This window comes from Setaria viridis, chromosome 8 (assembly GCF_005286985.2).
Source record: "Setaria viridis chromosome 8, Setaria_viridis_v4.0, whole genome shotgun sequence".
In the NCBI taxonomy this organism is placed as follows: domain Eukaryota; kingdom Viridiplantae; phylum Streptophyta; class Magnoliopsida; order Poales; family Poaceae; genus Setaria; species Setaria viridis.
In genome coordinates, this window is record NC_048270.2 from 206,488 (window position 1) to 227,920 (window position 21,433).

At 45.4% G+C, this 21,433-nt stretch overlaps 2 protein-coding genes across 4 annotated transcripts; both read left to right on the forward strand.

Moving 5' to 3' along the window:
- Positions 1-9,198: 9,198 nt before the first annotated feature.
- LOC117833784 (WUSCHEL-related homeobox 3A) lies at positions 9,199-9,911 on the forward strand. Its single transcript, XM_034713384.2, has 2 exons — positions 9,199-9,525; positions 9,621-9,911. The coding sequence occupies exons 1-2, from the start codon at positions 9,199-9,201 to the stop codon at positions 9,909-9,911; spliced, it is 618 nt and encodes a 205-aa protein (XP_034569275.2).
- Positions 9,912-12,761: 2,850 nt separating this feature from the next.
- Positions 12,762-21,295, forward strand: LOC117867016 (phototropin-1A). 3 transcript variants are annotated; one of them, XM_034751325.2, is made up of 21 exons: positions 12,762-13,343; positions 15,017-15,488; positions 15,616-15,798; positions 15,935-16,026; positions 16,167-16,422; positions 16,529-16,739; positions 16,848-16,918; positions 17,113-17,219; positions 17,322-17,371; positions 17,470-17,553; positions 18,384-18,443; positions 18,525-18,614; positions 18,832-18,908; positions 19,003-19,087; positions 19,181-19,261; positions 19,397-19,500; positions 19,624-19,673; positions 20,017-20,123; positions 20,255-20,377; positions 20,475-20,526; positions 20,612-21,295. In XM_034751325.2, the coding sequence occupies exons 1-21, from the start codon at positions 13,331-13,333 to the stop codon at positions 20,965-20,967; spliced, it is 2,724 nt and encodes a 907-aa protein (XP_034607216.1). In that variant the 5' UTR covers positions 12,762-13,330; the 3' UTR covers positions 20,968-21,295. The 3 variants fall into 3 exon arrangements, 2 of the variants coding, with proteins under 2 accessions (XP_034607216.1, XP_072151573.1); XR_011898887.1 differs by lacking the exon at positions 12,762-13,343 and having other exon boundaries at positions 14,980-15,488; positions 20,612-21,023; positions 21,119-21,295; XM_072295472.1 differs by lacking the exon at positions 12,762-13,343 and having other exon boundaries at positions 14,980-15,488.
- The last annotated feature ends 138 nt before the right edge of the window (positions 21,296-21,433 follow it).

The window sequence follows — 21,433 nt, forward strand, 5'->3', positions numbered from 1 at the left end:
TGCATCTTGTAGTTGGTCCTCCATGAACTACTAGAGAAACAATCGTATCATCCGTGGCGGGTATAAATGAGCCGGTACGATAAGTCGTTCGTGCTGAGAGAACCCTCAAGTGTGCTAACTATCCCGGCTCAGCTAACTAAGGTCGGCTCAGGTACTAGGTGGACCGAGAAAGTCTCTGGATGTTTTGGACTAACTTGAACCAAACCGGTCAGACCAGTTTGGCAAACCAGTTTGGGGCTTCAGAGGGTCTAACGGCTAGTTTTTGAAACCAAACCGATCAGACCGGTCTGGGAACCGGTCTGACCGGTTCAGGCAGTTGTAACAACTAGTTTTTGTTGTGTGGGGGTATTTATACCCCTTGGCCTCCTCCTTAGTGGACTGCTAGTTCTGCACTCATTTATGACCATCTAGTGAACAGAGAAGCTCTCCTCAACCTCTCTTTGTGAGACTTGAGTGATTCTTATAAAATCTTTGAGTTGGGTTGAGAGAGTGATTGTGTGTGAGCATTTTGTGAACAGTGAAGAGCAATCAATAGCTTGAGCACTTGTGGTTCACATCAAGAAAGCTTGTGAAGCATTTGTTACTATTGGAGGTTTGCCTCCTAGATGGCTAGGCACTGGTGGAAAACTCACCTTTAGTCCCTGTTGGATAGGCTCAAATCTCTCTAAAAGCCATCTAGGATAAATTTTCGAGATAAAGGGGGGGTCTTTTGTCCTGGGTTATCCACCTAGGACTAAAGGAACCCTTTAGTCCCGGTTGGTGTTACTAAACGGGACTAAAAAAATTTCGAAAAAAAATAATAAAAAACCCACGCCCGCCCGCCGGCCGCTCTCCTGCCCGGCCTCCGCCCACGCCCGTCCCCCACTCCGCCTCCATCTTCCTGCACCCGGCCGCCGCCGGCCTGGCCTCCTCTCGCGCCCGTCCCCCGCTCCGCCTCGCCTCCCCCCACGCTGGCCTCCGCCTCTGCCTCCTCCGCGCGCCGCCCGTCCCACTCCGCCGGCGCCGCTCCGCTCCGCGCCGCCAGCCCGCCCGTCCGCCCACGCGCTGCCGCCCGCCCTCACCCCGCTGCCGCTCCTAAATGCTAGTGAGGGGAGAGCAGAGGGGGAAGGGGAGGGGCAGTAGGGGGAGGGGCGGCCACCAGCGCTGAAGGGAGAGGATTAGGAGGTGGAAGGAGAGGAGGAGGAGGAGGAAGAAGAAAGGGAGAGAAGCAAAAGAAAGACTTAGTGCGTGGAGAAGAAAGTGTGTGCCGGGAGAAGATAAGGAGGGAGGCGCAGGGAAGGACGTTTTGTCCCGGTTGGAGCCACCAACCAGGATAAAAGACCCCCTTTTGTCCCGGTTGGTAATTCCAACCGGGAATAAATCTTTTATCCCAGTTGGAATTACCAACCGGGACAAGTTCCAACCGGGACAAGGGGGGTCTTTTGTCCCGGTTGGTGGCTCCAACCGGAAAAAAGGGGGAGCGTCGGTGGGATTTTTTGGAGCCGTTACAACCGGGACTAATGGGGGGACTAAAGCCATTTTAGTCACGGGCCTAATATTAACCGGGACAAAAGAGGTTGGATGAAGGTGAGGTGTTGCCGGCTAGCTCCCAAGGTATGGTGAGTAGTGGCAAGTTTGTGAGGGATGCAATCTTACCTCCGCAATGGAAAAGATCAACTTGTTGAGATGAGGAAAGGGCTTGAAAGAGACCCGGCATATTGGAAGTGAGTTGAAAAAGACTTGTATTTCCAATAGGCTTCTCAAGGGAGATGTAGGATTCATTGCGGTAAATCTTAACTTCCAATAAACAAATATCGTGCCATCATTTGGTTTGCCTCACTTGTTGAATTCTAGATTTTATTTGTGATTCTGCTTTGATCTACTTGGGGTGTGCTTATCTTGAATGCAGGGACTACTTAAACCTGCAAGAAATCCATCTACAGGAGTCACTCCCCAAGTTTGGTTGGTGCTAGAAGTCAAAGAAGGTCTCAAGCAACACTTAGTGCCACACTGCAATAGACTGGTCCAACCGGTCTGATGAGCAACCAGTTTGACCGGTTTGCCCCTTGTAGTGAAGTTGAGTGGGTTGAATTTTATTAATTGATTGATTCGCCTATTCAACTTTACACAATAGTGAGGTTCAGTATCCCACGCTTTTACAACTTTACTTCGCCTCAATGCAACACAATAGTGACACGCATCCTTTGACTCGACACCATTCAACGCATCAGACTCGGCCGTGATTTTGTTGCCTAAATTGAAAAACCCTCTTCTTATGGTTTTCTATGGTTTTGAGGTCCAAACTGGAAAACCCTCCACTGATGGTTTTAAGGCCCCAAAACCATCAATCCTATTGTTTTGAGGCTAAAATTAGCAAACCCTCTTGCACACCTTTCAAGCATGGCTAGCTGCTATTTTTGTAGCCAAACCGGTCAAAAACCTTACTGTCGATGCATGTCCAGCCTTTGCCAAGTGCCACGACGCCTTTAAGATCTTTTGCGCTCCCGCACTCGAGCAGCCTACCTGAACTTGCCATCACCTTCTTCCTTGACTCACTATCTTCATCACCATGTACTCTTGCTCTTCATATATATGGATGATGTAGATCAATATGATTGTTGGTATATTTAATGATTATAAATAAATCCGCAAGCGTACGGATATACCGTTGTAGCATTTCACCCAAAATTATTCCTAAGGGTATGGTATTTCCCAAAGAAAGATGGGTATGTCAAAAGAGTTTACTATGCATATGAGTATACAATAGATGGATAAAGACAATACTCAAGGTAGGGGTAAGATAGATAGATAAGTAGTGTGACACACATTGGATTCATCTCAAGATAATTAAGCTAGGGAGAAGGACTAAGATTTAGCTCTAGGTTCATATGTATATGTAGTTCCTATATACTGTACAGATCATACAAGCATAATATACATACACATTGTATAGAACTTAGGCCTATGCACCCAGGCACACACGGGGAGACAATACCCGTGCTGGTTCTGCCCAGCAAAGTTACTGCTAATTTACGAACTCCTATAATGTACCCGAATGTGGAGGATTACAAAGGACCAATAGGGCTGTCACCACCTGCAGCCTACCTCTGCGGCCCGTGGGACAAACTTATATCCAATGAAACTAAGTAATCCAAGCACCATGCTTGCATTGTTAACAACACTCCAGCCGACCCGAGCCATTGTGACAAGGGTTGAAGCCGCCATAGACATGGCCATTGAACCGATGTCATAGTATAGATCAACTAAGCTATACAAGGTATATATGCATACAAAGTATGTACTGAAGCATGGTCTCAAGGCATACATAAGAGTATATAAGCCTATGCTACGATAGCAAGGGTATACGACTAGCATACGAGTGTATAAGCCTAGAACATCAACATAGCAAGGTATATATCTAACTCATGCATATAAGAACCAAGCACAACACTATATAAAGAAGATGTATACTTTGAATAGAATAAAGTCAACCTAGGAATAAAAGATACAAGAGCCATATCCTAGACTCCAAGGAGACCTGGAACCTGAAGTAGAGCTACTCTAGCCTAACTCCACTATCTTCGAAACTAAGAGGGAGAGAATGAATCACTAGTTGTGTGGTCCTAGAATGGAGCCCCTCTCCTCATATTTATAGGCTCCAAGAGGCGATTCTGCGAGGGAATCTTCAGGAAATATCCCTTAACCGACCTAAACCGTCGCCACATGGAAGCTGGAGATAAGAGGGGACAAGGGTGGTTTGGCCAAACCCTTGGTTCGGCCGACCCCCTATGGGCCCCCCTTGCAACCGCCTTTCTCCAGGTGACCACTTGGTGGGTCCCAATGGTGGTTGTGTGCGTTATCCGGTGGATTGAGGTGGTTGTGGTAGTTTGTGGGCCCTTCAATCCATGGGATGCACACGTGGCAACCTCCCATAGGTCAGAAGCGTGTTTCTTGGATCCATAGAGGGTGCTTTCTCCATCCTTTTGTGCTATTCACCTGCAACCAAATATTCTCCAAGGACAAGTGGAACTACATTATTCGAAACCAAATATGCGTGTAAGAAATGCCAATCCTCCTTTATTCTTGAGTATATTGACGGTCATATTTTGTACTTAACGACCGTCAACAATGATCTCATGCGAACTCCTTGGGTCCTTCGGTCGCAAGCCCTATGTCCACCCTTCACCGCACAAACTCTCTCGGCATGAACACCTCTCTTGACCTTTACCTCAGGCCGCTGACCACCTTGTTGTATCCAACATCTGTACATCCAAGTCAAAAGATACAACATACAAGATATGTTTTACATGGATCAGACACATCACAACAACACAACTCATGCAACACAACACATACAGTTAGAGCCAACAACACAACTCACGCAACACAACACATACAGTTAGAGCCATTAGTATAAAACAAGCACGTATGAAATATGGACTCTACCGATGGCCAAAAGCTTCAAATCATCTTCAGTGGTCTCTTGTGAGTTTAGGAACAATAGCTTGTTTGTGTCGTGCAAATAATAAGGTACCAATCGAATTTGCTTGTGACCCATCTTTGACCGTGAAAGTTGAGGAAATCACTTTTAATCTTTATGAGACTCGCCTAGCTGTCACCTGTCTGACCGGGTAACAGTTTGTCTCCCTAGCTAGCGAATTGAAACAAAGGCTGGCGCAATTCCAAATGAAGTCGTCGCTCCAGAACCCAAGAAAATTAAGTTAAAGCGTTGTTGGTCAGGCAGACATGCATGCACACCAATGACAATGAATGGAGCTGCACAAAGTTTATTGCTAGCTCTTGAATAATCTGAATCGATGGATCGGAGCAGCCATGCATCCTCTGCTGCTGCTGCTTCTTCTTCTTTGATGCATACATTGATGGAGAAAGAGAGGCCTCACAGGACTGCATGGATCGGAGATACATAGTAATAGGCCAGGAGCCCCCGACTTCCATGAATGAGTGACGGCATCTGTAACATGACGGGTCACTAGCGAGATAGCTTGCTTGCAGCTTGCCAACGTACTTGTACTGCTGTACAAGGCTGGCCGGCGACGGACACGGCACAGTGCCCCCTGCATGGTCTACTCGATCTAGTCTCTCTACTAGAAAGTTTACTTCGTGGCATCAAATGACAAGTGTAAAGATCTATTGATCAATCAAAACTTTAGCAGCACACTGAACGATCTTAGCTTGCAGGAGCACATAGATTAAACCCAATGCAAACTAAGGTTTGCAGCCTAGCTAGTACGCATGCACGTAACATCCCGTGGTTTTCACGAGACGTTAATGTGTGAAAAAACTGAATTTCAATTTTTTTGATTGAAAAGTTTGATAGTGCTTGAAACCATAACGATGTCTTCTTTGAATTATCCACAAATTCTTAGATTTAATCTAACATTAATTTGAACTCTAGCTAGGTTCAATATTGTTAGTGTGAAATTTGAATATTATTATATTTGATTTGGATTTAATGGAGTGTGTTTTAAATTTGAAATTTAATTTCAGATTTGAAACTAAAGATATCCTATCCTAAATCTAACTTGGGCTCTAACCCAGCTAACCCCGGCCGGACCCAACCCACCTAACAAACCCGGCAAACTAACCTAAACCAGCCAGCTAACAACCCGGGCCGAGGCCTGCCAACCGTTCAAGCCGGCCCAGCCCAATGCACAAACCGCCTCCAACCAGCCTCAATGACACGCGGCCCCGCTCACCAGCCACACACCCTATGTTCCCCTTTCCCCTACCAACCAACACGTGCGCGCAGCACACGCCGCGAGCACGAACGCCTTCCCCGTCGCTTTTGCGTTGGCCATCCCAGATTCATGCCACGCCGTTGCTCCACATCGCCCACCGTTTGTTGCCCTCGCTGCACCCTAAACCTAGCCGTGCTTCCCTCGCTCTCGGTCGCCGCTATTCCCAATCCACCGCCACTACTTGCCTTGCGAAGGATAATTGAAGGAGAGGACGGGGAAGAAGGAGCTAGAGAGGAAGAGGAACGCCGGAGCTTCCCCAGACGCTGGAGAACCGATGCCCTCGCTGCCCCGATCGCCTACACCGCTGTTGCTGCTCTGCCTGCACTGTGTCGCCTCATCACGGCAATGACCCGCCAATGCACTACCATCCTATCGCCCTTGAGCCTACCAGGTGGGCAAGGGACTATCACAAGGATACATGGAGTTGGATTTTTGGACATGAGAATTCGGTTCATTCCAACGCACGTATACACATAGGGGGAAAGGAGCAAGAAGAGAATACAAGGAAAGGAAGATACTGTGCCCACATTTGGGAGGGCTTCTCCCAAAACGGCTTCACCGGTGAAGCCAAAAATAGTGGCTTCACCTGGCTTCTAGTTTATTTTGGCCTCGGCTTACAAAACGGCTTCATGCATACAGTGCCTTGTTTTGCGCAAAATAGGTGAATCCAAAGTTAAGATAAGCCCTACCAAATGGATCCTCAGCTAGCTCTATCATCATCACCTTATGATGTGGTATACCCAATCAGAAGTCTTCCTTCATAGACACAAGTTAGCTAGGGCATACTCTCTCTCACACACACTCACTAGGCAGACAAACATTGAAAGGCTTCTGTCGCCGATAGTAAAAAGGAAAGAGGTTTAAAGAAGAGGAAATTCAAGGGCCGCCGCCCGGCATGAATAATGCATTCAAGTATCCCATGAATGTCATGCCAGTAGCAAGGGACAGCAGGGCGCAATAACGTATCCTCCCTTCTTGTCTGCCTCCCTCTTCTATTCCCTTCTACACATTCAAGTTAGTATTTATCTCAGCTCGGTCCGGTCAGTCATTTACTCCCTTTCTTCTTAAGTAAGGGATATCTGCAATGCAAGTAAGGATTTTCAAATACCAACAAATATACATCTCACTTTGTAATATAATGGTATTATGCGTGTAAGTTTTATGCGTTTTCATACTTCCCAGCAGGTGCCAATTGCCATTACATTTTATCCTGCTTACTGCCTGATGTGGCTAATAAGGTACCACACATGGCATCCAACATGGCTTTAATTTGCTCGTCTTGTGTGACATAGGGAATACTAAAGATCTAAGCTCCATGCATCAAGGAACTCGACCGGAGAGTCACATAGGGCAGCGACGATGTCAGCCAAATTTGGAGAAGATGGGAGGGCCTCAGTGTTGGAAATATTGTTAACATGATCTTCTCGGTTAACAACCGAAATGAACTTGGGGGCACATACCACAGCTCCATGAAGATGCATCGCTCAAAGCCCGCTCCACCATCATCACGGCCATTGCTTGGAACATCTGGAAGACAATGTTCAACGGGAACATTGGCTCGGTGCCCGCCTGCATCCGTGCCATCGCGAAAGACAATGACCTCTGGGTTCACTGCACAACACGTAGGATGCTACCTACCTAAAGATGTGGAGTTTGTCACTTTGTAATCTAACATATCTAGGATACTTCCTCTTCCCCCCCCCCCCCCACCCCCACACCCCAAATCCTGTACGTTCAGGCTGGCTCCTTGCCTGTCGTAGCCTCCTTCAAAAACTTAGGGCGCGTTTTAGGATTCTGGGCCCTGCCCTGCAGCTCCTATATAACTATAAGGCCCCGTTTGGGTCCAAGGAATTGGAATCTATTTAATGGAGTAGGCTAATTTATGTTGGAATGTGGCATTCCACAACTTTCCAAAGTTTAGATATAAGCCTATCTTAAATTCATGGGGTGGGAGATGGAAATTGATTCTATAGATTATGGTTATTAGATGGAATTCAATTCTTATAGCACGCTCTTAGACTCGCTTCTCTATAGTAGAAGTGCAGCATACAAGTATCTCTCCCATATCACCAACTATAATATACAACTATATTCCACATACAATTATATTAGCTTAATTAATTTGTGTCTAAATTATAATTATTAGGATGGAATTCAATTCCAATGATCCAAACGGGGCCTAAGGGGTTGGCTTTACTTTGAATCACGTCAAGTTCTTTCACATTTAGCTAAAGATCTAAACACCGATCGCTAAGGGAGTTGGAGGGGTAGAAGCTCGAGCTCCGCGTCCGGGGACAAAGTTGCTGGCGTCCAGAAGGCCTCCGCTACCCATCACACATCACCAATCATCAATAGAGATCTACTATACATCGACAGCTACATCAACTCAAGGGACTCAAATAGCATTGTCTAATAAGATCAAATCTACCAAAATTCGATCGTAGTAGTATATCAACATGTGCTAGACTATGTGATCCTATATGTTTTTATATGCTACTTATGTTGATTAGCTATATTAACATTTAGGCACCAAAAGCCAAAAAAAAACCACAAACAAGATTTTATTGGTGATTCAAGCTCTAATAATTAAGACATATGGTGTTGTCTTCTGAACTAATTTATTATTGTTATACCATACATGCATGATCTTGAAATTTGTGCATGCAGTTATTTATATAAAAAAAGGAAACTGAGAGTATGGCCTTATCAATTTGTAAGGGTAAAAATGTACTCAAGATAGGATGCCCATTTGAATTTTATGATAGGATGACCATGTTAATGCATGCAATAACATATATGATCGAGAGCACTTGTATATATGTAATTGTACGCAAGGAAACTATGTAATGTATGTGTATCCCATAAAATTAAAGAAGGCAAGAGCAGGCAGCTTTTAATTACTTGCAACAGAGCTTGTAAATTTGGCTCTGCACCGCCAATTTACTTCGCACGGGGGCATGCAGCACTAGTAGTGATACGACTGTAGCAAGCAGAGCAGGCCTGTGGGCGTTAGTTGTTGGTCAAAGAAGCTACTAACTCTGGGCTGCGCCAATCTGTCTCATCTCTCGATCTCACACACGCTGCTGCATGCCTGTGCCCTAGAGAGCTAGCCTTCTTCTTCCTCCTGTCGGCCCACATCACTCGCTCATCACTGCATGCGCGCATATGCCCTAGCTAGTATTAGTTGCTGCTGGGGCTGGCTAGCTTTCCCTATATAACTGATGGCCGGAGGATCACCCTTCTTCCATCCAACCAACTGATGGAGTGGTAGTTCATGCTCGCAGACTGCTACTTGATCATCAGGCATAGTAGCTACATATATAGCAGCTAGCTAGCACACACCTTGATCGATCAATTATATTCATTAGTAGCTAGCTAGCAGCTAGGAATATATATAATGCCTCAGACGCCGTCGACCCGTTGGTGCCCGACTCCGGAGCAGCTGATGATCCTGGAGGAGATGTACCGCAGCGGCGTGAGGACGCCGAACGCGGCGGAGATCCAGCAGATCACGGCGCACCTCGCCTACTACGGCCGCATCGAGGGCAAGAATGTCTTCTACTGGTTCCAGAACCACAAGGCACGCGAGCGCCAGCGTCTCCGCCGACGCCTCTGCGCCCGCCACCAGCAGCAGACCCAGCCCGCCGCCGTGGCTCCTCCTCCCGGTCCCGGTCCCAGTCCGGCCGGCGGCAGCAGCGCCGCCGGTGTGCACCCGGCGGTGATGCAGCTGCACCACCACCACCCCTACGCAACGTGCAGCTTCATGCCGCACCACCCCCACCACCTGGTATGTATATATGTGTATGTGGTATTAACTTGTCAAAGCAATTATTCTCACCATGGCCACCATATGTACCTAATAATTAATCGATCGATCGACAGGGGGGCTACTTGGGGCACCAGCAGCAGCAGCAGCAGGCAGCCACCCTTCCAGCTGTTCCGGCAGCTGCAGGAGCTGGAGGCAAGGCTATGCTGAGCAACCATCAGCAGCCGGAGTGGGAGACGATGGAGCACTGCAACGCTGCCACCGCATCCGGCGGCAGCTCCGACGAGCTGCCGCCATGCTGCCGTCGCCCTCTGAAAACCCTGGACCTCTTCCCCACCAGGAGCACTGGCCTCAAGGACGAGTGCAGCAGCTCCAAGTCCTCCTCCTGCTCTACATCCACCAACTAATAATCTAGATTATATATACTCCACATTATTAATTATTATTTAGTTTCTGATGTCATGCATGTCTACCTTACTTCATCGATCTACTAGTAGAGCTTCCATCGATTTGCAAGCTTAATCGTACGTACCGGTCATTATTCCAGCATTATTGTGTTAGTTAACGTTGTAACGCTAGCTAGCTAGTAGCTAGCTGCTTCCGTTGTCAGCTTCAAGTACCTCCATATCCATCTACCTGCTGGGTTGTTTTATCACATTGCATCATTGCAATATATATGATCAATTTACTTAAAGAAACAACGAGTGCCGTCTTGTATCATTCTTGATGCTGCACCATTATTTGCTACTAAGACTGCCCATAAATATTATGTCGATGATCATTCTTGATAATTGGTTTCGTTTACCAGTTGGGCCACCGATACTGTCCCAACATCTAGCCCAGCCCACCAACTATTTCGTTTTCTTTTTATTTTTTGCTTTTTTCACCCAGCCTGCTCCGTCACTCCTGGCCCGGCCCGACACCAGCCAAGCTTCCTTCAATTCCACCAGCCCAACTCCAAATATGCCTACTTCATAGCCCGCAGCAACATCAGGGTGGTAATGGATCATGGGTATCATGTCTTCTTCACAATCCAACTCAGTCATATATCAGTTCAAGATCATATAATTTTATAACCCGATGCTTATTGAACCCCATCCTTGAATTTACTAAGCTAAATTATAGAGCCCTTTACCACCCATATGCCCCCTGGCTTCGTGACCCAACCCCTACGCCCTGTCCCACGCGCATATGCCAAGCCAGAGCACCCGATCAACCCCATGCACCTGTAAATAGGGCTCCTGGGCCTCTCCTTCACCTCACCTCGCCACCCCACATGGGCACACCCCATCCTGATCAGCTTTCATAAGACCTCGAGCTCACCACCCTACCCCTTTTCTACAACCTAGGTGAGCTCTACCCACTGCCACCTCTACCACCCCATCTCTCTCACCCCTAAGCATCCGCCTGCCACTCTACACTACTAAAAAAATGACCTTTCGTCCACTCCCTTAGTATCGGTCATATTTTGAACTGGTACTAATGTTAGCATTAGTACTGGGTCCAAATTTGGGACCCCGGAGGCCTTTTAGTACCGGGTTGTAACACCACCCAATACTAAAGGGGTACTAAAGACTTTTAGTACCGAGTCATAACACTACCCAGTACTAAAGGGGCACCTTTAGTACCGGGTGCCCCTTTAGTACCTGACCCGGTACTAAAGGTCCTCCACGGGTTAGGAAAGCATATCTACCTCCATCATATGCGTTGTGTAGGTGGGATGGCAAGGAAGACTCGCGCGAGGCTTGAGATCGTGAGTTCGAATCGCACGAACCGCGCACGACACGAGGCTTTATTTTTGGCGCAAAACATGCTAGTGTTACCAACCGGTACTAAATGGATCCGTAACCGGTACTAAAGGGCCCCTTTAGTACCGACATAGCAATACCAGTTGTACAACCGGTACTGAAGGAGGATTTGGAACCGGTACTGAAAGAGAAATCCCTAGTAATGCTAATCCTCCACCAACAGCCATCCTTGGCAAGTTATCACCCAAGCTTCGAGAACAGACAAGTCCACAACCGCACTCTCACACTGGTAGAAAACTCACCTTCCATCCATCCATTTTGTCCCGGTTAATATTTGGTCCATGACTAAAGGTTCATCAATCGGGACTAAAACTCAAGCATTGGCGGGGGGCTCACCAACCGGTTGTAAAGGACAATGGAAAAAAAAAAAGGCCCTGAGGGGCCTTTTGTCCCGGTTGGAAACAGCAACCAGGACTAAAGGCCACCCCCCTTTAGTCCCGGTTGGTGTTACCACCCGGGACTAAAGCCCTCGACCTTTTTAGTCCTGGTTGGTAACACCAACCGGTAGGACTAAAGGGTCCCCCACGGGTGGCTGAAAAAGGATTAAAGCCCTCGGATCATATGGGACTAAAGGGGGTCTTTAGTCCCGGTTGGTAACACAAACCGAGACTAAAGGGTTCCTCACAAGTTAATACAAAAGGATTGCATCCCCTGTATAGTCAGATGTGCTGTGTAGGTGGGATGGTAAGGAAGCTACGCTCGAGGCTTGAGGTTGTGGGTTCGAATCCCATGCACCGCGCATGCGTATATTTCACGTGAAAAATGAAGTGACTTGTGACTTGGGACGTGTGGGGGTCCTCCCGGGAATTTCTAATATTCAACCGGGACTAAAGGAGGTGGGGGCTGTGAAACCGGGACTAATGGTGAATTTTCCACCAGTGTCACCTCCCTTTCATGAGTGCTAAAAATGCCCCTAATAAGCACCATCCAAAATCTTTAATGGACCTTTTATGCCCTCACCTCCAGCCACCCCTCTATAGTTCTCCATTGACAACGATACTCATCAAGCCATTTTTGTCATCCTCCCATCTACCCTCAGCATCCCGAACCTCTGCTGGAGTCGCCGAAGGGTGAGGTCCTCGCATGAAGCGCCACGGTGTGCTCACTGCGATGGTGACCAAAATGCAGGCATCGACGTGGCCACCACGCGCTCCCAATGCACACCTACACCATACCTCTCGTTACGAAACAGAATCGGAAAAGCGAATGTAGCAATTAATTTGTGTCCTAACTCTTGTCACACATAACGCTAAGGCCAATTCCAATGGAAGAGTCCTGGCTATATGTAGTCCTGGATCATGGGCCGACAGGGGCTTGAAGCAATAAGCATGGGCCGGCCGTGCTACAAGCTTGATGGATCGATCCTGCTGGCTGCTCGATCCTCTAGCGACTAGTGGCGCGTCGTGGTCATGGACGACGATGCCTCTCCCAGCTCAGGCATCGTCGTCTTCCTCTGTGATGTGATGGGATGGGATGGTATCCACTTGCATCTATCTATCATCTCCTAATAATTACTGGTGTATGTATATGTGTGTGTGTGTTGAGAGGGAGAGGGAGAGAGTAACAGTGCATATACTACACCAGTGTACTGTACAATTACCCTCTCCTCCGATATATCTGTATGATCCCTGATAGATCCATCTGATCTCCTGTGTCCTGATCGATGTGTCCGTGCGTCCTCCATCTCGATGGTCCTGCTGCTGCTGCAATCCCATCATCAGCAATATAATGGGTAGGTTGAGTGATGAGCCTCCATGCCATGGCCATACCACCATGCACGGCCTGCTGATAGAGAGCTGCTGCTAGGATAGATCCATGGAGGATCTCCGAATGAATCACCACTAGTATATATTCAGAAGAAGAAGCAGGCAGCAGAGCAGGTACGAGCTGCTAGGAATTGAATTGAAGAAGCTGCATCCACCGCCCGCCGCCAGGCCGGCCATCAGATCGATCGAGCAGCAGCTACCTTTGCTGTTGATTTGATAATTAAACAACGGGTCGTCAACCAATTCAATTCAATGGCTTCCAAAGGTATGTACGACGTATGGATTTCGATCTTTTCGTTAATTGCCCCTTGCTTGTTGTATGGAGACCAGATCAGATGGAATAATGGAAGTTAAATCATCTATAATTATAATTAGTTAATAATTGGATCATATCCATGTATAGCATAACGTTATCCATCCCCCTTCCCTGGTCAGGTGCTGCTTTTTCTGCTGTATAGGAGTATTTCCCTTTTCCCATTATTTAAATAAATAAATACAAGCCTTTCCTACTACCTGCTATATATTTTTCCTTTTCCCAGATTTATAAGTAAATAAATAGAATACATGCATGCATATATATGGACACTTTATTCTGATTGGTCCACCAAATTCTTCCTTATCCGATGCCATGGTCTAATGGATATGTGCCAATTTAATCTGCACAGCCATCCCATCCCTGTCCAACTGTCCATCCCCATCACCTAGCTCATTTTGCTACCAAGGCATGTTGGAACAAATGAATTCATGTTTACCTACAATTCTTTTCAAATTCCTACAGAGAAATTTTGGAGAAAAATTAATACGACGTCCAACCGCACTGTTCTGTTTCCTATGTTTTCCATGCAGTACTGTGTATTCAAATAAAAACTCATTTTCAATCTTTCCTGCGTTTTGCAAACATATAGGATACATTTTGAGAATTTTGTGTTCTAAAAGATGCTTAAACCGAAAGTAGCTACGTAACACATACTCACTGCTACAGAGAGCATCACATATATAAAGGTCGGCTCCAAACTCACTACTACATACGTACATGCAGAAGCTGGCCGGATCCAATTCCACGCCTTTAACTTTTTTTCTTCTGATCCGTATCACATGCATGCATCTTTTTTCATCTTTACAAAATATGCCTACCATCCATTTCATCTTACATTTTTCCATGTCGTTCTAGTCCTGCCGTTAAGGAAACGATATTTGAAATTTCCTGTTTCTTATTTGTACTTCCTGTTAGTGTTTAGCCGTTAGAGAAATTTTTGCTTCTTTTAAGAAAGCTAACGATTACTAAACCAGTGAGCAATAAAATATTAATAAGCACTAAAATAACTCAAGGTCCTTGGGAGAAAAAGACCCCAAATCCCAAATACCCACGTGGCACCATTTCCTGACAAGGAAAAGGGGAGCAGATCAAAGATAGTGGGGAGGTGGTTCATTTGATATAAAGGCTGGTACATTGCTATAGGTTAATAGTCTCGTAGCCGTAGGTTATCTCATGCAATGTCACATATGATTTTTTGCTAATGTGGAAGAGAGAGAGCGAGGAGGGAGAAAGAGATCATTGTTTCACGAAACAACCGACTTGTATGCTAGATTTATTTAGGACTATAAAACCATTACTCTAACATTGTATGAGTTGTGGTTGCCATGCAACTAACTTCATCCACAAATCAAGGAACCTGGTATTACCACAAGACAACCACAAAGACAAACTATTGTAGTGGTTGTCTGATAAATTGTCTGAAAATTACGTGTTAATAGAAGATTACCGACAGACAGCTAAAAACACAAACTCAAATTATTGCTGTGGTTGTCTGATAGGAGACAACGTCGATGCAGCTGTCTTAAGTTTCGGATCCGGTGAACAAGCAGAGTATTTTCCTTAATTTTAGCAAGTTTTGTGTGGAGTGAAGAAGCGAGTGATGACGTGGCTAACTAATGCAGGACTTCCGCGCGACTCCCGTGGGTCCCTCGAGGTCTTCAATCCCAACGCCGCCTCCGCCTCCGCCTCCGCCTCCTCCGCCGCCGCTTCCATCCGGCCGGCGAAGCCAACCTCCCCATTCCTCCTGCCGCCCCCAGCGGCGGATGATGCTGCTGCCGTGGGCCGGGCCGCGCAGAGGGCCGCCGAGTGGGGCCTCGTCCTCCAGACCGACGACCACACCGGCCGCCCCCAGGGCGTCACCGCCCGACCCTCCGGCGGCTCTGCTTCTGCTAGTACCCGCACCAGCGACTCCCTCGACGGCATCCCCAGGGCCCTCCCCCGGGTTTCGGAGGAGCTCCGCGCCGCTCTCTCCGCCTTCCAGCAGACCTTCGTGGTGTCGGACGCCACCCGCCCCGACCACCCCATCCTTTACGCCAGCGCCGGATTCTTCAACATGACCGGCTACTCATCCAACGAGGTCGTCGGAAGGAACTGGTCCGTCTTCTCTTCTTCTTCTTCGCCTCCCGCTCCTGCATTTATTTCCTCTTCCCATTATTATTATTATTGTTATTATTATCAATTAGGAGGAAGTAATTAATAAGGAAACTGCATCTGCATACAGCCGCTTCCTTCAGGGCTCCGGGACGGACCCTGCAGAGATCGCAAAGATCAGGCACGCGCTCGCAGCTGGCTCAAACTACTGCGGCCGTGTTCTCAACTACAAGAAGGACGGCACGCCATTCTGGAACCTCTTGACCGTTGCCCCCATCAAGGATGAGGATGGCAGGGTCCTCAAGTTCATCGGGTCAGCGCTTTCTCATCATATGATATCATTATCAATTATTATGCCACTTCATCATCCAGCAGTACTCCAATGTACCCTTGACTGTGTATTGGAGGAAAAAAAATAATCTTCTCATTCTAACGTCACCATATCACAGGATGCAAGTGGAAGTGAGTAAGTACACTGAAGGGACCAAGGATACAGCAGTTCGCCCGAATGGATTGCCAGAATCACTAATCAAATATGATGGTACTACTACTAGTTAATATGTTAGTTGACATTTCCAAATTTAAGTTTTTTCCATACCAGCTGTAAGTCTATGTATGTATCTTTCACAAATTCAAGTTGCTATCAAGCTGAATGAAAAAGAATAATAATATTCACTGCAGCAAGACAGAAGGATCAGGCCCGTAGCTCTGTCTCTGAGCTTCTTCTTGCCCTCAAGAATCCACGCTCCTTGTCAGAATCAAGAAATAGCACCTTTAAAAGAAAATCGCAGGAATCAGAAGTTCCTGGCAAGAGAAGCTCTGAAAGTGGATCTCGCCGCAACTCTCGAAGTGGAATGAGAAACTCTCTGCAGAAAATTAGTGAAGTGCCTGAAGGAGGGAATAAAACTAGAAAATCTGGCTTGCGTTCATTTATGGGGTATGATAACAAATAAATCATATGACATAGTCACACTGTCACAGCATTTGATTTCATAGTTTCCTTGTGTTCCTTTTATTTGTTCACATTTAATTTTTCTGTGCAGTTTTCTTGGTATGGGCCATGGAAATGTAGAGAAGAACATGCTGAAACCAAGAGATGATCCGCTACTTGACAGTGATGATGAAAGACCTGAAAGCTTTGATGACGATTTCAGGAGGAAAGAAATGAGAAGGGGTATAGACTTGGCTACTACACTTGAACGTATTGAAAAGAATTTTGTCATCACCGATCCGAGGTTACCTGATAATCCAATTGTAAGACAACAACTCAGATCTCTTTTGCTGCTGACACCATTCTTCTTTCTATTGACATATATATCAACTTCCCATCAAACTATATCCATTGTTTGGTCCATGTTACAGATATTTGCGTCGGATAGCTTTTTGCAATTGACAGAGTATAGCCGTGAAGAAATATTGGGAAGAAACTGCAGGTAAATGATGACCTTTCAACTGTTTAGAAACTACATATTAGGAAGTAAGGAGGCCTGTATGCTACCTCCCTTCCCCTTGTAATTTTTCATGCACTGTTTAATCATAGTTAGGCACAGTGGCAAAATCTTCAAACTGTTGTTTGTTCTGCAGTTGTAGTGGCTAATGAATGCATTGACCTATATTTCTCTTGCAGGTTTCTTCAAGGACCTGAAACTGACCGTGGGACAGTAAAGAAAATAAGAGATGCCATAGATAACCAAACAGAGGTCACCGTTCAGTTAATAAATTATACAAAGAGCGGTGTGTAAGATCATGATGCAGTTTATGTTCATTCCCAAATATATTTTTTATATGGTTATGAGTTCAACTAGATTTGCATGTGTTTATTTATCACTTGAACAGGCAAAAAATTCTGGAACCTCTTTCACTTGCAACCAATGCGTGATCAGAAGGTACTACAATGTGGGCCATGGGGATACTTTCCTCCAGATTTTTGTTTGCAACTTTTTCACTAGAGATTTGAGATGTATCATATTTGACTGTTGACCAGGGTGATGTTCAGTACTTCATTGGGGTTCAGTTAGATGGAACTGAACGTGTTCGAGATGCTGCTGCAAAAGATGGTGCCATGCTGGTTTGTATCTACTTTACTGAAGACTAGCATATCTGTGCTCGCTATTGAGAGCAATTGTGATTGCGTGAGATACTAGATTGATTAGATTAAACTAGGGTACAAGTATATATAGGCAACCCTGAGATCGATTTATAGAATCAGATGATCAGATCTCAAGGATATGGTGCCTATCCTAATCAACAGGAGGACCCGGACTCGTGATACCATGAGAGCAATTGTGATTGCGTGAGATAATAGATTGATTAGGTTAAACAAGGGTACAAGTATATATAGGCAACACTGAGATCGGTTTATAGAATCAGAACAGATCTCAGGGATATGGTGCCTATCCTAATCAACAGGCCACGGCAAGGAGCCGGCCTTAGCCCAGGCGTGGCAACGCCTATGGGCCTACACGCACACAGCACATACATATATCTAACAGCTATCACAAGTACCAGGAAAAGGAAAAAAAGATGAAAATATCAGATATATCTGCGGTAGCTAATATGTTATCAAAGCAAGCCTTCTGTAGTGCGTGCTTGCAATATTTATTAGCATTTAGCACCATCTAGCATCTATTAAGTATTTAGATATCTTAAACCCTGGTGGTCAACACTGGTACTAGTAAACTTGTGGTATTATGACATCCCAAAATGTTCATAGTTGGCATCCTTTAGGTCAGTTAATTCATGTTCTGGTGACTTCCCTCGCTCCTTAAATGGCCTGCCTTTTGTTTTAGTTTGTAGAAAATAATTTTCACCACTAAATTTTGGGTACCTTAATTTCTAAATTTCCTTGTCCAAAAGCATAGTTGTCTTATACATTAACCTGAATTGTTCATTTACCAGGTTAAGAACACTGCAGACAATATTGACGAGGCTGCAAAGGAACTTCCTGATGCTAATTTGGTCAGACTAAATAAATACTCATTTTGTTAATAAAACTAAGTATGGTTGGGCACTTCTAAAGGAATTTTATGGTCATATTAGAGACCGGAGGATCTATGGGCTAATCACTCAAAACCAGTCTTGCCGAAGCCACATATGAAGGATACTGCATCATGGAGAGCCATCCAAAAGGTATGCCATACGCCTATACATATAGCTACTTTCATGCCATTTGTGAGGCTAATGGATGAAAGGGAACAGTCATAGAGACACTTGAGAGAGGGACTGGCATGCATTCTGCTGTAGAATTTAGTAGTCTCTGCAGTATATATGCCTAATCAAAAGATCATTGGAGTACGTACACCATTTTTGTAATCTCCCAGATGGATCATGCTATTATTTCTTGTAGGTTCTTGAGAGTGGTGAAAGCATTGATTTGAAACATTTCAGGCCTGTAAAACCTTTAGGATCTGGTGACACTGGCAGGTAAGTATTTCTTTATTTTGGTTTCAGTAATATTAAAACAGTTTCCTAGTTATGGTTTTAAACAGTACACATGTGCATTATTTTTGAATTGCAGTGTCCACTTGGTTGAGTTGCGTGGCACAGGTGAATACTTTGCCATGAAAGCTATGGATAAAAGTGTGATGCTTAACCGAAACAAGGTAGGAGTAACAAATTTCATCACGCATGAATTTTGTTACTACTATCTTTAATTGTTGCTTTGCTTCATGTATCTGTCTCTCTAATACCTCTAGGTCCATAGAGCTACCGCTGAACGACAAATCCTTGATATGTTGGACCACCCATTCCTTCCCACATTGTATGCATCATTTCAGGTTCGTTGCAGAAATAAATTGTCTATGCTATCATGATACTCGACTTGTTAATATTTATTCTCCTCACCTTTATTCTGCTTTTGTGGATGATACTCTGATTTCTAGCATCTCAATATTGCCATATATATGTTGCAGACCAAGACACATATATGTCTTATTACCGACTACTACTCTGGTGGGGAACTTTTTATGCTCCTTGATAGGCAACCTATGAAGGTTCTAAAGGAAGATGCAGTCAGGTGAACATGGTCTTTGAAACTGTTTCTTTCGCTTAGATTTTGTGGCTCTGGCTCTTAATTTGGTGGTTGTTATAGTAGGAGACAAGAAGCATTGCTTGATATACTGCTCCATGATTGTTGCAGGTTCTATGCTGCAGAAGTGGTAACAGCACTTGAATACCTGCATTGCCAAGGTAGCCATATACACCATACCAATTATATACATGAAATTCTCTCCGAATAGTGGTGGATATTAGCACGTCTATCAGCATGGATCAGTATTCCATAACCATACTTGCATCTGCTTATGACTTTCTTGGCCAACAGTAATTATTTGCCCACCTCCCGAATGCATGTTTTGGGTAAAGGAATTAACCATTCATGAAAGTGATGGGCTTCCTTAGCGGACAAGAGGGGAGAGGGGGGGGGGGGGGTCCTTGCTCTTGTTCATCACATTTTACTGAAGAAGGCTGAAATGTTTACTTTTTGTAATTGTCTATAGCCCATGCCACGCTTCTTATTTCTTTCTCCCCTCAGGTATAATCTACCGAGACTTAAAGCCGGAGAACATTTTACTTAATAGAGAGGGGCACATGTCCCTGACAGACTTTGATTTGTCATGCTTGACATCCTGTCAACCACAGGTAATATATATAACTTGATTATCAATACATCTAACAGGACAGTGGAGCGCCATGCCGCCATTGTTTTAACTTGTCAATCTCTTTTTTTGTTAGTAGCAGTTGATAACTAGTCCTGCTGTTTGATATGACAGGTGTTTCTTTCAGAAGAGAGCGATAAGAAGAAAAGGAGGAAGAGCAGGGGTTCTCCCATATTCTTCGCTGAACCAATGCGAGCATCGAATTCGTTTGTTGGTACAGAGGAGTACATTGCACCTGTATGTATATTTCGTTAATTTCATTCTGGCTGGCATTTCATGTCTGTATTTTTGATGGGTGATAGTGGGTCATCATCAGTTGGTATACATGTTGCAGGAGATCATTACTGGAGCTGGTCATACAAGTGCTGTGGATTGGTGGGCGCTAGGTAGCCTATCTCATCTTGCTTGCGCTAAACAAAACAAAACATATGCTTGACATGCTGAGCATACGTATATGTTTGTTGGTATCAGGGATCCTTCTGTACGAGATGCTGTATGGCTACACACCCTTCAGAGGGAAAACGAGGCAGAGAACCTTTGCGAACATTCTGCACAAGGACATGAGATTTCCAGCGAGTATAGAGGTGAGCCTGGCTGGGAGGCAGCTCATGTACCGGCTGCTGCACCGGGACCCTGCAAACAGGCTGGGGTCGTACGAGGGCGCCTCGGAGATCAAGCGGCACCCCTTCTTCCGCGGCATCAACTGGGCTCTCGTCCGGGCCGCCACGCCCCCCAAGCTCGTTCAGGTGGAGGTGGAGGTGGAGGTGGAGGCTCCTCTGCAACTGCAAGAGACAGCTGCTGCTGATGCTCTCACTGATATGTTCTGAAAGGCTGATGAATGAAATGAAGCTAGTAGTGCGTTATGTCAGTATTGTGTCACTAAGTAAGTAGATTACCAAATAAAAATATGGTAAGTTGGCAGAAAGAAATCAATTGAATTATACTGATGGTCAACTTGGCTATGTGGTTGTTGGGCAGGACTAGCAAGTGCTAATGTAATGTGATGTGATGCTCCAACCATGGGGAAGGAACAAGATACTCATAGAATAGATGCTTACAGGAAACCAATCCCATACATTACTGCTCCGTAGCTACTACTCCCTATGTACTTACTCCCTCCGTTCTTAAATACATGCAGTTGATGTTTTACTCCAACTTTGACCAACAATATCTATGGATCTTAAATACATGCAGTTGATGTTTTACTCCAACTTTGACCAACAATATCTATGGAACGAGTTAGTTAACTAAAGTAAAATATGTATTGTTATGTCTATTGTCAAATGTATTTTA

Excerpts from the sequence above, each read along its gene's own strand:
- LOC117867016 (XM_072295472.1), top strand. The coding sequence starts at position 14,995 with ATGACGTGGCTAACTAATGCAGGACTTCCGCGCGACTCCCGTGGGTCC. Across the intron at positions 17,554-18,383 it reads CAAAAGATGGTGCCATGCTG|GTTAAGAACACTGCAGACAA; the intron begins GTTTGTATCTAC and ends TTCATTTACCAG. Across the intron at positions 20,378-20,474 it reads CAGAGGAGTACATTGCACCT|GAGATCATTACTGGAGCTGG; the intron begins GTATGTATATTT and ends TACATGTTGCAG.
- LOC117833784 (XM_034713384.2), top strand. The coding sequence starts at position 9,199 with ATGTACCGCAGCGGCGTGAGGACGCCGAACGCGGCGGAGATCCAGCAG. Across the intron at positions 9,526-9,620 it reads CGCACCACCCCCACCACCTG|GGGGGCTACTTGGGGCACCA; the intron begins GTATGTATATAT and ends ATCGATCGACAG.